Here is a 20,513-nt window from a genome sequence, read left to right as displayed (position 1 = left end):
CGTTAGTTCTAAAATAGTTGTCTACGACCTTCTCCACCGTTTTGAGTACAAACGATGTCGGGCAATTTGGTTTGAAAGATTTAGGGTGAATAGAATCCTTTTTAACCGCTTTTGGAATAGAAACCACTTTTGCTCGCCTTCATGCCCTTGGTATATATATCCCAGGGCTATTCTGGCTCTTGTCAGTACATTTTTGTATCTCGGCCAATTTCCGGTTTGTTTTACCTGGTAAAAAAGTTTTCGCATTTCTATTCTAATTCTGGCTGTTCCACCAAGGTACATCCCTTGATGAGTTAACTATCTTAGCCGGAACGCTGGCCTCATATGCGTCAATAACAACTTTGTTGAAGTCGTCCATCACTGTTTCCAGTTCGCTCCTGATATCATCACCCTTTTGTAGATGAGCCATATTACTCTTTGTATAGTAGTCCCAATCCGTTTTTTGGGATTCCTTCTTATTCTTTTTATTTCTGAGTTGCTCCCAATTATTCTATGATCCGACGTGGATGGCTCATACGGCACCCTCCAATTCTCGATCAGCCCGTTCATCAGAGTATTCCCTAGTATCATGTCTAGTACTGGTCACGAATGTTGCCTATGTTATATATTTCTAACTTATTGCTAAGAATAAATTGATGCCGCTGCTTTCCCAGACTTCGTTATGGGCGTTGTCATCGTAGCCGAGGAGAAGTGGTAGCACCCTCCTCTCACAGTACTTCGCCCCTCTAGCGACTAGCTCCGGTGGGAACCGTATGTCGTCTCCTGGGAATAAGCCCGATGCCACGATTGCCTTTTGAGCGCTCCTCTCGTCTTCCAGTGAGACTTGTACAGCCACAAGGTCTCCGGTTAAGAACTCTGAAAGCCATATATATTTAAAATTACGCTTAAGAATGTGCCCTTGACCGCACTAGCATAACTAATGACGGGCTTCCTAACTCCCGCTTTCACTCCTGACTTACCCGGGAGTTGCCCCGCCTGGATTCAGTTTTGTATTTTTTCCCCTAATGTGGGCTAATCTTCGTTGCTCCCCGCATTCTTAGCTTCAGATTATCCAGGTATCATTTAGCACCTGCTCCACTGAGGCCTATCTCCTTCCCAACGTTTGATATACTGATCTCAAAAGTGGTTTTGCCTGCCCCTACTTTTTGAGCACTGCTCTTTGTTGTTGTTTTCTTCGCAGTATGTCAATGTTGACCTTGGCCCCAATCTGGTTCTCACGGTTTTGGAGATATGCCTCCGCCTGTTTGGCCAGTTTGTGTGTGGTATTAGGTCTCGTTTGTTAGGTTTTATCTTTTTTATTGTTAATTCGTGTGTTCAGTTGATTTCCAGAAGTATGGGGATTAGCTGCAGCACGGGAAAATTTACTCCCTGAGAGCGAGGTTTCATTCGAAGACACTCAGTCACCTCGACTGCAAACTATCCAATGGGGACGGTTCGCATGACACGCTGCATTGGGGAGGTGTTTTTTGACTCCTCAGTGTAGATCCGTTGCTTTTTGTTAACAGTAGCATCACTTCCTACCGGGTGTGGCTACCACCATCCACTCACGGTCTTGGTAGATGAGAGGCTCCTGGAGAGCTCGAAGAGAGATATATCACCCTCAGAGAGAGATAGATTGGCCCCAGAGAACCATATTCCGCGTCATATCTTTTATTGACTGAGGAGCCCCTGGATTCCCAGCCAGTTGAACAACGATCGCATTGGTGCACGGGTCCCTCTTTTATTAAATCTCTCAGATCATGACGCTACAACCTATATCGAGTCCACGTAACTCAGTTAAATCTCCTCCAAATGCCTCGGTCTAAAGGAAAGCCAAAACTGAAGGAAGTACGGCGAACTCGGTGTGCTGCTCTTCTGCAACGATTTTCCGGTAAAAAATATCCCAAAATTCTATTTTCTGATGAAAAAATTTTTACCATCGAGGAAAAATTCAACCGGCAAAATGATCGAGTATATCTCACAATTGTTATGAAGCCAAAGAAAAGGCGCGCAGCGCGGGAAATGCCGCTTCATACCGTGCGTGAAGCGATCAATGCGTGGCTTCACAGATTCCGGGCCTGATTTTGAAAAAATTTTTTTCGTTTGAAAGCGCGATGTTTTCCTTTTCTAATGGTGTACTTTTCGATTGATTTGGTTTATTATTTCGTGAGGAATAAAGATTTGTTTGACTGACAGAATTTATGGCTATACTATGTATAAAATGGAATTTAAAACCTACGCTACCCTAAGAGCAGAGGTGAGGTAGCGTGTAATGAGTTGCCTCTGCGCTGCTACAAGATCGTACACCGTCTTTGTTACTTCTTGATCAGGGTAGATGTATCAAGTTCACCGCATCTCTAGTTCCTTGGAGAATTTTCAGCTGCAATGTTTCGCATATTATGAGCACATCGTGAAGTACAGGGTGCGGCAGCATAACTTCCTTTTTTAAAATGCGCGCCACTCAGTTAGTTGATGTCCCGACACGGTTCAGTCGCCATCATGCGTTGGAATAGTGAGGAGCGTGCCTTTGCCGTTGATGTTTAATTTTCAAGCGGATGTTCGGTTATTGCAACACAGCGTGCATTTCGGAATCGCTTTAATTTAGCCACGTTGGCTCCCGTCCCAGACCGCAAATCAATTGTTACATGGGTCACTACATTCAGACAAACTGCAAGTGCGACAAAAGGAAGAACTGGAGTCCCTCGGCCCGTTAGATCACCTGAGAACATTGAAACAGTGAGAGCGTCAATGTTGCGATCGCCACGGCGTTCTGCGCGCAAACACGCATCTGCCCTTGGACTATCCGATCGTTCTGTGAGAAGAATTCTTCGTGATGATCTTCATTTTCATCCCTATAAGATGGCGATAGTGCAGGAACTTTCAGAACGTGACGTGAACTTCTTCTTGATGTCGTTCCTGAGGGTGCTATTGTTTTTTTTAGCGATGAAGCCCATACTTGGCTGACACCAACCCTCGAGAATTGCATCAAAAGCCTATGCATTCACCCAAAGTCACAGTGTGGTGTGCAATTTCCTCAGCTGGAATTATTGGTCCCTGGTTTTTTGAGGAAAATGAGGTTACAGTGACACTGAATTCGGACCGGTATGTAAACATGCTACAGAATTTTTTTTCCCACGGCTAGAACACACTCCAAGAGCATCGATCGCTGTTTTGAGGAAACGCTTTCCAGAGCGCCTTATCTGAATTAGAGGCGATTTGGAATGGCCGTCACGTTCTCCCGATCTGTCCCCTTGTGATTTTTTTCTATGGGGTTTTTTGAAATCCCGTGTTTATGTGAACCGTCCAAGAACCCTACAAGATTTGAAGACCAACATCCAAGAAGAAATTGCCAACATAACACCTGCTATGCTAACAAGACTCATGAAAAACGCCAGAAATCGGTTTACGCAATGTATGGAGAATGGGGGACGTCACCTAACAGATTTGACCTTGAAAACAATGTATAATAAATAAAAACTTTAGACATGTACCTACATTATAAAAAATAAATAAATATTTTCCGATGCATACAATAGTTTTTATTGAGTTTTGAAAAAAGGAAGTTATGCTGCCGCACCCTGTATTTCTTGGTAGGAAGGGCTCTGACCTATATCGCCACGTTTAAATCACTCTTTCCTCGCACTTTCCGAACTCGATCCAGTTCTTTCAGTTTTCTTGTGTTACGGCCATTTCGTCTACAAAATGATGGTGTTTGATAACTATGTTAAACACGACGCCTAATATCAGACGGTGGAACAAAGCGTATTCCGGTTTCTGTTATATAGCGGCATTCGAAACTGTCGGGACCCTGGACCATTCCAAAATGATAAACTACTTCCTATAATCACCTGTCCTGTAAAGAATTGTATCAGGTGGTAATTCAATTTTCTATGTTTCCGCTCGATCCATCCCTCAAACCCTATTCGCCAGAATATCCAAGAGGATCATTCTCGCGATGACTCACACTGTCCCTATATTGCACATCTCATCATGATTGGCTGGTTTGCTGAGTTCAGCCTCTTTGGGTTCACAAGTAGTCCAATGTTCCCTTCGGTCATCCGGCTTGTACCAAAGCAGTCTCTCCGAAAAGTGGTTATCAGAGCTAAGTAATCAGGGACACCCAGTTTAGCCAAAGTGACCTTAATTCAACTTCCGGCCGAATCAAAAGCATTAACGACATCTAATGTCACCACTGCGCAATACTTATCAACAGCTACACTTCCCAGGCCAGATGCTGACTATTTCTTTCATCTCAACCGTATAACCGGTTTCACTGAATTCTCTATTGTCGCTCCGACTGGCCACCCGCTAGTTCGATAAGTAGAAGCAGTCTATCTTACGTCATCCACTTCAACATCTTTCCTTTAGTGCCTAAACAGGAGAAATGATGATGTGAAGGGGGTACGCCAGATGTTTTTTTGGAGTTTCTGCAGCGAAACCACCTTCTATCTCTTCCTCTGGGCGGGAAACACGTCTACCACTAGGTACTATCCAAATGTGTTTATGAACCGCTTGGGCCAGTTATAGCAGCCAATTTGAGGGATCTGTTCCAAATTTCGACTAATCCCGAAACCTTATTATCTTCAATATGTCCACGAACCTCTCGTAGTTCCTTCTCGGTCACCCTGATGGGGCGATGATTGACGGGCCTATAGCCTATCACTCTCGTTGCTCTGCATTCGACCTCCATTCGTCATGGATGTTTGTCTCGCTGCTGTGAGCTTATCAGCTGAAAGGAATATTTGGATAATGTTGAAGACTCACTGGAGTGCAGAAACCTATTCACTATTCCGATCGCACATTCGCTACTCCGCAGTCTCGCTCAGCTATTTCTTCTATCCAATAAATTCTTTGGTTCCGCTGCTAACTCCACAGAACTATCTTCTGATTTATTCTGTTGCCACTTTTCCTGAGTCTATGTTTTCCCTCCTTCCTTCTTTCTCGTTATGGACTGCGCCTCCCTTCAATCAAGCCTAGGCACTTTGGTTCACTGGAGCTCTGCTAATGGCTTAGCGCTAAACGTCAGAGAGTGTTACCCTCTTCCCTCTTATTAGCGCCTAAGGTTTGTGATGGTTTATATGGTATAGTAAAAATAGGAGTGTCGGATTGAGCGAATGAAAACAACATTGAACTAGGCTACAACTCCTAGAATATTCATAGCAACTCTCTCTGTACGAACAGAACGAAGTGTTACTCGCGAAAGACACGAGAATGAAAGATCAATAACTACAGGTCTCTGGGTACATTCCAGTAGCATTGGCGTTTTGTTGTTAGGTTCACCTCACAAATAACAAAGATCGCTAGTTCGAATGAAAAACCGAAAGTTCGTAGATAAACTTCCCTCTTCAATCTTGGCAGTTTTTACACAAAGCACTATAAGACCTTACCCAACCAGGGCACTCAGTATTCCATCTTTAGCTAGGTTTTAGATGTATATACTATATATAATGTATGGCGAACAGTGATGATCTCAGACCTGAGTTGCTCCTCTCGTTATCATCCTCAATGGTCTTTCCTCATTTCTTTTCTGATCTGCATTGTGCTCCCATCTAGATATGCATTTATGGCCACTACATATATCTGGACGTCCTAGACACTATAAGGATACTGAGATGTAGCTAATCATTGCATTTTATAGTTGCCAATACTCTGCTAATAGCTTCATCATTGTGTCCGTCTCCGTGCAGATCGTGATCATTAGATACTTCAAAGTGCAATCTATCGTGATCACCGGTCGTTCATGGCAACATACAAGATACTCATACTCATCACCATATTTAGTTTTCAAGCTGATCTTTTTACGGTTTGCAAATAGATACAAAGAGGTGTCGTGGATGATACATGATTCATGAGATGAAGAAAAATTAGTTAGTTAAATTGATCTCAACACAAACATGATCAATTGCTCCTAGACACGTGATATCTGAGTACTTTTGCAAAATCCACAATGGATTGCTTCTTTCTGAGAAATAGTTTAGCGCTGCGGACAGTGAAGGTGGGGTCAAGGTTCCACACTTTTAATGGTTGTTTACGAAAAATTTTAACTTTGCCGTTTTTTTCTCTATTTGGAGGAAAAGATAAGATCTGTAGTGAGAATTTGAAATTAGCTCTGGACCATGTGGATTGTGTGTGAAAGATGCTTTTAAATGATAGAGAAATGAAGATTCATTACTGAATGTTTGTCATGTAAATTATTTCATAAAGCATTGTTAGAAAAGCGATATATCGCGCTAGGAAATCTAATCCATCCGAAAATATCCACATAAAAGATAAAACTGCTCGTTATCTATTTAGAATAGGATCCGATGAACTTTATGATTTGATTTTGGAGCTGGAGGTGATGAGATTGGTAACATACATATAAATTTTGAATTAATTGGTCTGGAATGTAAGAGTTCGCGGAACTTCAAGTTGGGCCGTTTCAACACATGTTTAGTCCTTGAAGGCAGAATTGTGTTATATATGGATTTCGAACTAAATGATCTTAAGTGCAAAACATTGCCGAGCTTCAAGTTAAGGGCACTTTTCACACTAAGAACAGAATTAGTAGAGTGTTCTTAAAATTGTGATTTCTCAGAAATGGAATAACTTATTGATTTGCATTCTTCTCTCGGACGCGGCTAAGAGTTCGCAATTTTTCTTGCTAAGAACCCAAGCCTTCGAGGAATACATGAGGACTGGCAAGATCATTCTCTTGTACAGTAACCTATGGTGAGACGTTTCGAGCAGAACAGTTTTTGTAAGCTGAAATAGGCTCTGTTGGCTGCCAACAACCGTGCGCGGATTCCATCGTCATAGCTGTTATTGGTTGTGATTTTCGACCCTAGATATTGTTTTCGTTTGACCGGTGCGATTCGATGTTGGTCGTTATTGCTGCCCATTAATGTGCAGCCCAAGATCTCGCGCCGCCTGCTCGATCTGGATAAAGGTAGACTGTGCATCTCGGGTTGCTCTTCCCATGATGTCAATATCGTCAGTAGTTGGGTGGACTTGAACAGGATGGTACCTCTCGCATTTACATCGGCATCGCGGATCACTTTATCCAGGGCCAGGTCAAATAGGACGCATGATAGGGGATCCCCTTGTCGTAGACTCTTGTTGATGTTGAATGGTCTCGAGAGTGATCCTGCTGCTTTTATCTGGTCTGGCACATTAGTTAGGGTCAGTCTTATCAATTTCGTTGGGATACCGAATTCTTTCATGGCCGTGTACAGTTTTCCCTGTCTATGCTGTGCAACTGTTGTCTATATTCCAAAAGTTTTTCCATTCGTTGCCGCAGAGAGAAAATCTGAACTGTTGCTGATTTCCCTAGAGTGAAGCCTCTTTGGTATTGTCCAATGATGTTCTGGGCGTATGGGGCTATCCGGCCTAGCAAGATAGCGGAGAATATTTAATAGATGGTTCTCAGCAACTGATACCTCTATAATTGCTGCACTGCGTGATATCTACCTTTTTATGTATGGGACAGATAATGCCCCGTTGCCAGTCGTCAGGCATTGAGTCGCTGTCCCATACTTTGAGCATAAGTTGATGAACCGCTTGGTGTAATTGGTCACCTCCATATTTAACCAATTCGGCTGTAATTCCATCGGCTCCTGACGACTTATGATTTTTAAGCCGATGAATTGCACGGGCTGTTTTTTCCGTACTTAGTGATGGCAGTATTTCAGTTGACGGGACCTCCAGCTCGCCGATATTTTGGTTGTTGAGCAGTTCATCAAAATACTCAACCCATCGCTCTAATATTCCCATTCTGTCGGAAATCAGGTTTCCATCTTTTTCTTGACAAGATGAGCATTGAGGTGTGTAAGGCTTCATCCTGCTGACTTATTGGTAAAACTTGCGCGCCTGGTGCGGTTGCTCTCTGTACTTTGCTAGTTCACAGACTTGTTGGTTCGTCCAGGCTTCCTTTTTCCGTCTGTGAAGTGGCTTCTCGGCTTGACGGATTTCGTCATAAGTATCTGTGGGTGCCCGCTTTTTTTGAGATTAGCGCATCTTGGAAATTCTAATTCGGGTCAGAATGACGAAAACCCCCTTAAATTGGTTTGATACATGTGCAACCCTTGCATGAATATTTAACATGTGGTAGCCTCGTAGTTAAGATTCGGGTGTCGATAAGGCATTGTTTTTTCCTTTTTCTATTTTTCTGTCTTTTTTAACGTTTTATGTGTAACAGAGCCTTATTAGAATCGGTTTATTGTCTGTCTGTCACACGCACTTTTCTCAGAATCGGTTCCATAAATTGACATCAAATCTGGTAGGTAGGTGGGAACTGTGAATGCTCAGTGAGTTACATCGTTCAAGAGGGGAGGGGTGTAAATTTTCCAAGTATGTGGGGTAGCAAATGAAAGGTCCCGATCAGTACTTTTCAATTCTGGCGTCAGTTCTGCCATTTGCTGCAAAAGAGGGAGCGGGGCCCATTCTTAGAATCACCCGAAACATCTGAAAAAATCACAAAGTGGCCACTATACGGTGTCAAGGCTCCGAAATACACTTCATACCGATATCTGTTCAAATAAAGTTTATAATAATATCTTATCTTATCTTTTCATGATGCAAAGCATGATCCTACCTGGTAGAAACCGCACAATTACTAACAGAGTTATGATTGGTGAAAGTTATGGCTTCAGTGCAAATTCTAAGATTTTGAACTTCGCTGCAAGAAAGAAGGGTATCGGACATTCGAGGAAATCAACTGAGACCGAGAAACATGTCCATATTGTCTAAAAAGATTCGTTTAAAATAGTGTCCTCATGTCTCAGATTAGGAGTCGGCAGTTACTGCTAGATTTATTTTGCAGTGGCCAGTGGAATTTTTTTTTTATGCCTTATTTATGTTACACTATATTGTCGTATGTCAAACCTGGGGGCTTAAGAGTACACTTAAATTCTTCTCTGCTTTTTGGGGATTGAAACTTTGTCGGGTGCAACCTGAAAATTTTGAAACTTTGTTGCTACCGAAACGTCAATGCTTCGACCTCACGGCAAGGATCTTTTGCCATCGAAAATGGACTATGATTGGTTTCTGGGATGTGGGCACGCTTTTCGACATTGGTAGCGAGGGTCCTCAGAATGTTCGCTTTCTCCAACGTGAGCGGAGAGTACTCCTCTCCCTCTTACCACACTTATGGCAGTGTGCTTTTGTATTGTGGAAAGCCAAATGGTAGCAGAAGCGAATCCCATGTCAGGTTGCTTCTGACGACCACCGCAAGGCGCGCGTTGCTTTCTATGAGCAATTAAACGTAGTTCAGGGGAGGCTTCTTAAAGGTGACATTGTAGCGACACGCGTCCCACAGTAAACACATTAAATACTGTAGGTATCGAAATTCCAGAAAGAATTTCACTTAATTCCGGGTGAAATGCGCTTAGTATTTGGATAAATAATACGACTCCGTGTTCCGGTGAGTCGACTGCTACAGCCGGGCCTCGTTGCTAAGTAGCCAGATGTGCTGGCTCCAGTTTAGTGTCGATGGGTGCGTCCAATCTGCGGTTCACGAATCCAATGCGATTCGCACATTCGATGCGCCTACTGTGGACGCGTGTCGCCACTACTTTCTGATCATGATGGATGATCTGAATGCTAAGGTGGGATCTGACAACACCTCGGGCATGTGATTGGAAAGCACGGTCTTGGCGATCGTAACGGTAATGGTGGAAAGTTCGTGCAGCTTCCACCGTCTCGTCATTGATGGCACATTGTTCGAACACAGAGCCTGCCATAAGGTCAGTTGGGTGTCAAGCTATCGGCGCTGTACGAGCAATCAGATCGACCGTTTTGCGATCAGCGGTAGGTTTAGGTGTTGTCTTCTTGATGTGACTAACAAGAGAGGCGCTGACATTGGCCTCGAAAGGGATCAAAATTTCAAGTCGATCGGAGTAAAATTGACAATGTTATGAGTATTTGGGCATCCGTTGCCCCAGGCCAAATATTTCCATCGACGAAAAGAAATCCTTTCAGGGTTACCTCGAGGAACATCTTTTTTAACAAATGCATCTTGATTTTTGTGTTTCATATGATTCTATTTCGAGATATCGTGTACTCGTATTCGTGAAATATTGTTCAAATGTTTCATTATTTTATGGAAATTGACTAAATAAGTTGGCACCCTCTGTATACCAAAAAAATCAAATTGGCTGGTCTGTGCGCCAACGGAGTTCTTTGAGTGCAATAGTATCAGTTCAGCGTACCCCGATGACACGTTGCAAAGGTTAGGATCTTTTAAGTAACGTCATCAATCTCGTGTTGAGATATCTGCATTTGGAGTTTTTCGCCAAGGCTTCGAAGGCAGATCTAACGTTTCTAATGCCGACTCCAAAGCGATTCTACTTATCAATGACCCCGTGAGAGCGGATACCATCCGCGTAGTCGCGGTCTTAAGGAAAGACGTTATGGTTTATTGAAGTTTTCCATGTTGTTTGATCAAGATAGCTTGAAGAACCCCATCCATATCAGAAGAAAAAATATCGGTGACAAAAGGGAATCCTGGCGGACTCGTCTCTCTCTCTGAGATATTACCTGAATATACAGTACGTGTATTTTGCATGTTCGGCCTGTTTTTGCTCTGATAATAGCTATTAATTTCTCCGGCAATATCGAAAGCTTTCTCGAAATCGATGGATTGGGGATCTATTTTCTGCACGCTTCTCCACAAAGATCCGAAGGGTGATAGTACGGTCGTGTAAGAGGATCTTAATTGCTGAGCAAGTGAATATCTTCACAACAGATGGAAGCACGCAAATATTCCGCCGTTACAGCCCTCTATTTTCATTTTTTTTTTGCAAATGATCAATGCCATTGGATCTTGTTGCTTTTGGTTTTGTTTATGGTATTGACTCCAGTAATCTGTTGCCCAAGATCTCCCGCTACCTTCTAGATAGAAATAAAAGCAATTTGTACATCTTGCGTTTGCTTCCTCTCGCAGCGCATCACGGATAACTTTCTCTTGGGGCGCGTTAAAAAGGGTGTATGATGAGGACTAGCCTTGTCTTAAGCTATTGCTGATGGTGAAAGGTTTGAGGGTGATATTGCTCCTTTGATTTGATCTAGCACGTTGGTAAATTTTATTAATTTCGGTACCGAATTTGCTGATGACCGTGTTCAGTTATTCCCTGGCGATTTTCAAGTCTGTAAATAGTATGAAACAAAAATTAAAGTCGCCTTCCAAGAGGGCTTTCAGAGCTCGTACCAATTCAGGTTCTATCTCTTCTATCGCCTCAAAACAATCTCCCCACAGTGGTCTTTGGAGTTTCTGGAAAAGTCAAAAATCACACCGTGCTAAATCAACCGAATACGGTATTCCTAGAAGGGTATGCATCGATTCTTTGGTGAAAAAGTTGCGAGAATGAATGCAGTGTGAGCAAGCGCATTATCGAGGTGCAAAAATCAACAATTTTCTGCCCACAATTCAGGCTTCCTCTTGTAAATATCTTAACGACGCATAACACTCAAATAATAACCTTTGTTGACGGTTTGGCCGGATGTAAGGAATTCTGAATATACAGCTGGGCGCTTCAGATATGAAAGGTTTTGTTTGCTTCTTGTGTGAGTATATTTGAGTGTAGAACTATCCCATTTGTAGCTAGCCCGTTAAGAATATGCATTTAGCATGTCAGATTTAGTACTCAGATCAGATGAGACTTGCAGATAATATGCTTCATATTATATTTTATACTACTACCAACTTTTATAACTCCGAGATAAACTTAAGAGGGGTTTTACTCGATTTTCTCAAAAATATGGGAATATATTATTATTAACTTAATTTGAACAGATTTCAATATGGAGAGTATTTTGAAGCCTGGGTACCATATAGAGGCAGCTTCATGATTTTTTTTCAGATTTTTAGGTTGGTTAGTTTCTGAGAATGGGTCCGTTAAGGAAATCGTCACTTTGCACGCCTCCCACTCCCCGCCTTTTTAACAAATCTCAAAACTAAGACCGGCTTCGAAAAGTACTAATTAATTTCATTTGATACCCTACATGACTATATTCGGTTAACATTTTTTTTTTCCCATGGGGACCCCCCTAAATCTCAACGTAGATAGATATCAATCACTGCATGTCTGGGGGTTTACAGGTACCACCTTTTCATCAAATTTTGTGTCAATCGGTATAGCCGTTTCTGAGAAAAGTGCCTGTGACAGACAGACAGGCAGACATTGAACCGAATTTAAAAAGGTTTTGTTTGCAAAACTGTCAACATAACTCTGATTTAGCGCGATCTTTTTGGTTTGACTACACCTTTTGCACGATATTCACAAAATTGGTTGTTCATTTCCGGGTCGTAAACATAAATCCATGTCTTATCTTCAGTAATAACTCGTTTCATGACCGGTTTATAGTCCAGGAAGCATCTCTTCATAGATCTTAATGCGGCGCTCTTTTTCAAAAAAAAATTGTGTGGTTTTTGGCACTAGCCGAGACAACACATTTCAGGCCAAAAATATCTTTCAAAATGGTGTTGACACATCCTTTCGAAATAGCAACAGCAAGACCAAGGTCAATCATTTGACACTTAATAAGTACAAGTTCTTTGATTTTCTCGAGGTGTTGTTCATTGGTTGAGGTTGATCGCCCGATCCGGAACTCTTAAAGTGTCTGCAACAGAAATTTGTACAGACATTTGTCCGCCTTCTTTAGTTGGCAGGTCTATCACTTCATGAAAATACTCAATCTATCACTTCAATTCGGGTAGACGGTCGGAAATCAGATTTCCTTCTTTCTCTCAGGTGAATTATTTAAATGTATATGACTTCATTCTGACTAGTTGGCGAAATTCTGTTTTTTCGACTTTATTTTTGGTTTTTCTAGTCTTCCATCTTCTGTTTATAAAGTCGTTTGTACGTTCGACGAAGCTTGCGATAAGACCCACTTTTGGTTTTGGACTTCTTCCAGCGCATTGTTATTGGTATACTACAATGTGTCCCACGACTGCACAGTTTCCTCTGTAGAGGCATAAATGTCTATGAGGCTGGCTCGAAATTTGCCTTATAAACATAAGATGTACAGACATAATCATAAATTTTCAAAGTCGATACGAGCAGGTTTAATTTTTTGAGTTGCTAAGAAATTTACTCCGCACAAGGAAGAAGAAGGAAGTGCGCAGATCGTTCACAACAATTCCTGTTTTCACCCTGAGATCTAGGCTTCAATATGACCATTTTTGTTCCTCTATACATTTCGTCGGGTAGATGATTAGGACTTTAAGACCCCTCCTGATGAAAATTCCGAAGCAAGAACTTCTCCCAACTTTTTTTTGTGGTTTTGAATTGCCCTTTTCAAATAAAGCGTCAAAAATTCATTAATCCAGCTTCAATTGGTAATGCGTGCATTTTCACATCTGCAATAATTTAACATTTAAATTATACAGAATATTGAATGTTTGTATCACAGAGTCGTCCACCCTGTCGATCTCTATCAAAGGCAATGAACGGCGCCTGGCGGTAATGGAGTGAAAGATGCTGCGTTGGGGCAGTGATGTAACACGTCGAGATCATATTGGAAATGAGAGCGTCTGCGATATGGGGTTGCACTGACCGTGGAAAAATTGCGAAGGAGACATCTGTCATGGTATGGGCACGTAATTTGGGAAATCCCCAAAAGGTGAATCGAAACAACAAGGTATACGTTAGAAATCCTCGCGACTAAATTCAGGTCAAACTAATGAATGAACAAAATGGTGCTGTCGATCAAGAGAAGCCAACTCCTCTTTTAAACGGGACAAAGGCTGAAAAAGAGAAAAAAATTCAATGTTTGCATCCTGAAACTTCATTTGAAATTTCCAAATGACCAAAATATTTTGGTCTTACAAGGAAAACACAATTTAATCTTTGGCAATAGAGCCAGATTTACAGCCGTTAGATGATCTTAATTCCATGTTCAAAATTGTCCCAAGAATCTTTCACTACAAAAAACTCAATTTATCTTATTTTTGATGCTGCTATCTATCATCGACATGATTTTACTGCAATTCTAGATAATTGACTGAATTTCATTTTTCAATCCACTTACAAGTCTTAATTCATTGTTTATTCGGCTTACGCCTGCTCCAGCGCATTAAGTAACGTTTTCACGATTTATGGGGATGATTTTTTCTTGAAACCATAAATTATTGTGAATGGATCTATGTATGAATGCGTGCGATTAACTGCCCGCAACTAAAGATGATTGAAATTTAAATCATTAGATTCGTTATTTGCTGGTAATGAATGGTTTGAATGGTAAGCATTCTCCTCTCGCTCCATATTTGATAATTATTACTTTTTCGCGTTCTGTGGTTTCATAAAAGCCACTCAAGGGGAGATTAATAGACACAAACCAAGTGAGGGGATAATTCAATTTAATTTATTGTACAAGATCAGAAGGTTATCCGATGAACGAGCAGATATTGTGCCTCAAAATACTCAAATTTACTGATTTAAATAAAAAGAATTTGCCCTTCATTTGGGCTCAAGAATGTGCAATCAGCACAAGTCGTAATCGTTTTAGAAAACATACTTTCTGTGCTCTTTGAGTAAGACGATTTCCTGGGTTTCGTCCATCATCTTGTGTAGAAATTTTCCGAGCCCTTTCAATGAATATTCATTCAATCAGTCAAGTGATGCTCGAAAATTCTTTCGAATCCACGAGCAAAGTACTCCAAGCTCGAAAGTATGCGCATATTTGCATTTGATATGAGCATGGGTTGCAAAAATGGTTCCAGCTCCCTAAAAATCTTTTTTCCAGTCGTAGCCATGACCTACTATATTGGACGATTCGTTACAAAGTTTCCGACAGTATTTTGAATACGATATCTGCAGCTAATCTCCTTTGCATTGTACGTAATTGGATTATTTTATTTAATTCAAGTTTTACAGATTTAATTATCTCCTAAACCGAAAGCCCCTGATATCTTGGAGATATGTGAGGCTGTATTCATGTCTATGGTTGCAAATAAATCACCAAATGAGTACCCAGTGGTTTTTATTGAAATGCGTAAATATTTTGTGCATTATTGTGCATGGCATTCCGTTCCGGAACAGATGCGTACCAAAAAAATTAAGCTCTTAGCTTTTTTGGCGGTGGAAGATGAATGAAAAGTTATGCATTTCGATTGCACAATTGAGCCGAGGAGTAAGTGCAAATATCATATGGATTATTCGAACAATAATACCCATTTTAAATTGGTGGTATAAATAGTTGAAGTCTGGATGTAATTGGCATCAGTTGACTTAACGCATTCCTACAATTAACAACGAGATGAAAGTGTTCGTTTGTCTGTTAGCCGTACTAGCGGTGGCATCCGCAGGATTACTAGGAGGAAGAGGCAGCTCCAGCAATGGCGCATGGCAAAAGGGAAGCGGCAGTGGAAAAAGCGGATTACAATTAGAATCCGGTATTAATGCATGGCAAGGAGGTGACAGTGGAGCCGGTGGTTGGCAAATGGGAGGAAACGCAGGTGCTTGGAAATCAGAAGGAGCATCGTCTAGCGCTTGGGCTGCCGGAGGGGCAGGACTTTCCTCAGGATATGGAAAAGGAGCCGGTTGGCAATCTGGAGCTAGTAGCGGACCCTGGCCATCAGCAGGAGGATCAAGTAATAGTGCTTCCAATGGTTGGCAAATGAACACTGGGTCATCGGCAGCGATATGGAAAGGACAAGGGGCTAGTAACTCAAATAAGTGGCAACAAGGAGGAAGCACAGGCGGATATGGAAGTGGATCAGCATGGAAAGCTCAAGGTGGTAATCAGTGGGCTGATGATGCTACTGGTGGAGATATTGTAATATTGCAAGCAGATGCTGGATCAGCACATATGAGCTCTTCAAACGGTCCCTGGCAAAACGGTGGAGCTTCATCTGGTAAATGGCAATCTGGAGCTACTCCGTCTGGCCCATGGGCAAATCAAGGAGGACAATCTTCTGGTTGGCAAAAAGGTGTAGGTTCAAGTGCTCCATGGCAAGGTGCTGGTATCTCTTCCGGCAAATTTCGATCTGGATCCAGTTCTGCTGGTGCATGGGCAACCCTAGGAGGATCATCGTCTGGTTGGCAAAAGGGTGTCGGTTCCAGCGGTGCATGGCAAAATTCAGGTACTTCATTCGGTAAACTGCAATCTGGATCTAGCTCATCTGGCCCCTGGGCAACACAAGGAGGAGCATCATCTGGCTGGCAAAACGACGCTGTTTCTAGTGGACCATGGCAAAATGCAGGTGCCTCAGCTGGTAAACTACAATTAGGATCTACCTCATCTGGCCCATGGGCAACTCAAGGCGCTTCATCAGCTGGCTGGGAAAATGATGTTACTCCAAGTGGACCATGGGAAAACGCTGGTGCTACCTCTGGCGGCAAGTTTCAATCTGGAGCCAGTTCATCCGGTCCGTGGGCATCCCAAGGTGGCTCCCCATCTGGTTGGGAAAATGATGCCACTTCAAGTGGTCCGTGGCAAAATGCTGGAGCTGCCTCAGCGAACAAGTGGCAGTCTGGAGCTAGTTCATCTGGCCCATGGGCCTCCCAAGGTGGTGCATCTTCAGGTTGGCAACGACCCACTGGAGGAAAACAATGGAAAAAATAATTGACTTGAATGACCTGGTCTACAGTATTATTATGAATAATCGTTTATAGTTATTATTTGAGTGTGTGGAGTGTGATAATGTTTAGCTATATTTAAAATATAATGTTCATATTTGCTTGAAATCTCAGTTTTTATGCTTTTCAATCATTTCGTGCTTTTTCCCCCAACTCCAAGATTATAACAACGCCTTATTAATTTTGACCATGAAATAATACTTTCCACAATTCGTCGTAGATAAAGCTTTTGCCTTTCCAGAAGCTGCTGAACTGTAGGAAAAGGAACATAGAATGAAGCATTTAAGAAAGCGACCCCGGTTAAAAACTTGCTTCAGTATGTGGGTTTCAAGAGGTCTATTTAATATTATTAGAGGGATTACATTTTCATCAAAGAAAGCTACAGTTCCAACGGCGGCTCCTAGCTATTCCTGGCAGTGGAGAATGACATTTGTTACTAATTTTTCTTCAAAAATTAATGAAGAAGTGGTTCGGAGTCAGCAGGAAATAATGGGGTACGCCGCATTTTCGATGATGCGGATGGTTTCGGGCTACAGATTATTACATTGTTACGATTCAGGGCATACAGATTTTCGAGATCCTAGACATCGTATCCATCGTGAAACACTACTCTTTCCCCACGTCCTTTAACCTCTCAGATTGTGATATTGATTCGGACCGACTCCTACCAAACGCGCGCAGTTTTTTCTTCTTCCACAGTTCTCTATTTGGTTCGCAGTTCACCGCATCTCCTAGTTTGTATGGCTATCAGTTAGTTACTTGTCATAATCGCCTTTTTTTAATATCACTTGTCATGGGGCGGGTCACTTAATCCGTATGGATGAGGAGCTTGTTTTTTCATTAAAATTCATTAATTGAGTATTAAATAAAAATTTTAATATAATAAATTCCTGTCACCAATAGTCCATGATTTTCGTAATAATTACAACAACCCAATTGGATCAAGTGTGTTAGAGCCCTTCATTCAGAAGCCGTAGCGATACACTACAGGATTACAGTACCCTGTTGGAGGCAATGTGGTCAGCATTGCCCTCTCCCGTGATTATTAAGTCTGATTTGATTCAGATACTCTTTCACAGCTGAGTCGTCTGTTATTCGACGTCAAGTCACGATACAAATCCCACTGTCACTAGTAACATTCGAACCGCAACCTTTCGTACGACAGCCTAGCACTCTAACCACTGATCTATCCGAACATCCTTTTACTATTTCAATTTTCGGGGTGTTTAAACGAGTAGTAGCTTCTTTAGTTCTTAACATACCAGATTATTCGTTTCTGGTCAAATATTAAGTATGGCATGGTCACTTGCCAATATTGATCTGAACATCGAAATGCATGGTAAGCGACCAAAAGGCCGGCGAAACAACGGTAGCTTGACACGCTGAATGAGGATTTGGAAGCATCGCATTCAGATCAGGCATTTGACAAAACAAAGTGGCTCGGCCGTTCACGACGAGCCGACCTCGCTTGTGAACGGGACAAAAGCTAAAGAAAAAGAAGAAGAATTAGGCAACTTTTAGAGAGAAGATCATTTCGATAGGAAAGAATGGTAGTTAAGCTTGTTGATTTAGCTCTTGACCTTATTGCTTCAGGTAGATGCCTGAAAGTAATTAGCACACCACAACACTCCTCTGCCAGTGATTGCGTGCGAGGAAATTGCAATGATTCTAGCTGTCGATTTGTGGTGTTATAATTATTGAACTAGTGGTGACTTACGAAATTACTGAAGGCCACCCTAGTAACGAATAGAAAATCCAATCCATGTGCCTTATTTCGCCGTGTTTTCGGGGTATCTCTCCATGGGGCACACATTGTGATGAAGCCTTCCTGTTGTTATTCCGAGATCGGATCCTCCTCGATAATGTTGCCCATCACGCTTCTATATTACGAGTCATTCAAGACCACTGACAATTATTTGACCACGCGTCCAGTTCCTGCAAGCGGTTTTGACAGATGGCCTAGCATATCTCTATGTTACTAACGTTTAACGGTGGCGTTCACTGGATTGGAATAAGTTGCGTTAGTTGTTAGTTTTTCGCAATGGATGAATGATGTAAGGTCGGGCGACACATCACATCATAGCTTCCAGTTCGTCCCTAGAACCTGAAATTGCTTTAGCCCTGGGGTTTTCTGGTATAGCATTTCGAGCTATTCGTCTTAACACGCAATAATGCGTCTGTGATAACGTTGCCGAAACGGAATACATACTGGATATCGGCGGCAAAGTATCCAATATAATCTAGGTGACGAAATTAACATGGTGAGTTTGCATTTCTTTTATGGAAGGCTAGCGGAAAGTTGGCGACTCGTGATCGGTAAAGATGGTGAACTCCATTGTTTCAATCATATGACCTAATACTTGATTGCTAGATACCTAGTCAATAATTCCCATTCCGTTGTACCAACAAATCTAATGACTCTCAACTACAGTTGATCCGTTGTTGGAGAACTGCTCCAATCTCGATCTAGGCATAGCAGAAGTCAAATCTCTCAAATGCTCGTCGATGAATCGCTGGAACGTTTACGCTGCACTCCGTAGGCCGAGCCGGTCTTGTGATGGTAATTTTCGGTATGTATTATTTAACTATCCTGGCTGTTCAAGGGGAATCCCGTGCAAAGCCGAGGTTGAGAGAGAGTGGTGATTCCGTATGTGGCACCTGGTACCACGGTGACTGCCGAAAACTCAAACCGTTCCTTTTCACATGTTTCTTGAAGGAACCGTGTCTTCGCTGTTTGTTAAACATAAACAGGCGCGCGAGAAAGATAAAATGATGTCGTTCACGTTTTCTGAAATCCAGTTGTGGTTTCCCTTTGACATTAAACCTCCCGTGATACCAACATATACCCTGAGAACGAAGACTTTCGCTCCTGGACTGTGAACCTAGTCGGAAACGAATTTTTAGAAATTTTAGCGTTTAGCGTGATGTCATTGGTAGGGTGGTGGTAGTCAGGGATAGTGTCCGTTTTTAATGGCATCATCTTTGTCCTCCGTTGATGCATGGTAGTTGATATACCACACATTGAGAAACTTAATCTTCAAGCGGATTAAGCAGATTCGTTCATTAATCGGTTTGAAATCAGCTACCAGCTGCCTAAATGTGTTGTTTGTGACAAAATCGACACCGAATTCTCTGCTTCCTCGCTCTTTGTCGCTGGTAAATATTGTGTAAGTTCCGCCATGATTCATTTTGCTCTGGAGCTATTTCGTTTCTTGGAGCGCGTGGATGTTAATGACTTTGAATACTTTCCGGAGAAGCTGCACAATTCGAAAAAGGAATCGCGCATTCCAAGACCCAAAAGAGTAGTTCATTTTACATTGTCGTTTGATCTGTCCAATCCGAGGCTGTATCTTGGGTTCCTGCCTCCTACCAGGAGGGCCGGTGTGCAGAGTTTTTCCCATTTTAAGGCGCGTAAAGCTCACTTCCGCCCTCCTCCGTCTACTGTTTTGATGGCAAAACACCCCGTGGTCATCGCGTGGAGGTAGAGGGAGGATTCAAAAGCAGAGCTGAGCTGTCGATGTTAAAATATAGGAGACGTTCCACAGGATTTGTGTCGTCATGTGATCCTTACGATCATTTGACCACCAGCAAAGCAATGATGGCTAAAATAAAAATCAGAAATCGTTTCTATTGCTTTATATCTTTCGGTCGTCTTTCTCAGTACTAGGATTCCAATGTGGAAGAAAATCTAAAATCGTTTTGTGTATGTTTCTTCTTCTTCTTCTTTTCTTCCGTATCGCGTAGATAGTCAGGAATATTCGTTGCCTTGGTTCTTCTTTCGCGGTTCTGTAAATACATACTTTCATCCATCCAGGAGTCTCTAGGGATGATCTGCGATAGAAATACCGGAACCGTATGTAGCCGGGGGCAGTTTTTGTGTGACTAGACCTTCTAGGTTATACTTCTTTTCCCGTTGCATCCAAGCTGTTGACTCGTACTATTGTGTCATCTCCCAAGGATCCAATTTAGCGCCTT

The 20,513-nt window shown here is 42.1% G+C and overlaps 2 protein-coding genes across 2 annotated transcripts in view; both read left to right on the top strand.

Moving 5' to 3' along the window:
• The window catches only part of LOC119654322 (titin-like), a 383,147-nt gene that overhangs the window by 114,321 nt on the left and 248,313 nt on the right, over positions 1-20,513 (top strand). The window lies entirely within an intron of this gene.
• LOC119654323 (uncharacterized transmembrane protein DDB_G0289901-like) lies at positions 15,188-16,646 on the top strand. The gene has a single exon (XM_038059650.1). The coding sequence runs from the start codon at positions 15,217-15,219 to the stop codon at positions 16,522-16,524; it is 1,308 nt and encodes a 435-aa protein (XP_037915578.1). The 5' UTR covers positions 15,188-15,216; the 3' UTR covers positions 16,525-16,646.

This window comes from Hermetia illucens, chromosome 4 (assembly GCF_905115235.1).
Source record: "Hermetia illucens chromosome 4, iHerIll2.2.curated.20191125, whole genome shotgun sequence".
Lineage (NCBI taxonomy): Eukaryota > Metazoa > Arthropoda > Insecta > Diptera > Stratiomyidae > Hermetia > Hermetia illucens.
This window is presented reverse-complemented; position numbering and strand designations above follow the sequence as displayed.

Coding starts and splice junctions, on each gene's coding strand:
- LOC119654323 (XM_038059650.1), top strand. CDS start 15,217: ATGAAAGTGTTCGTTTGTCTGTTAGCCGTACTAGCGGTGGCATCCGCA.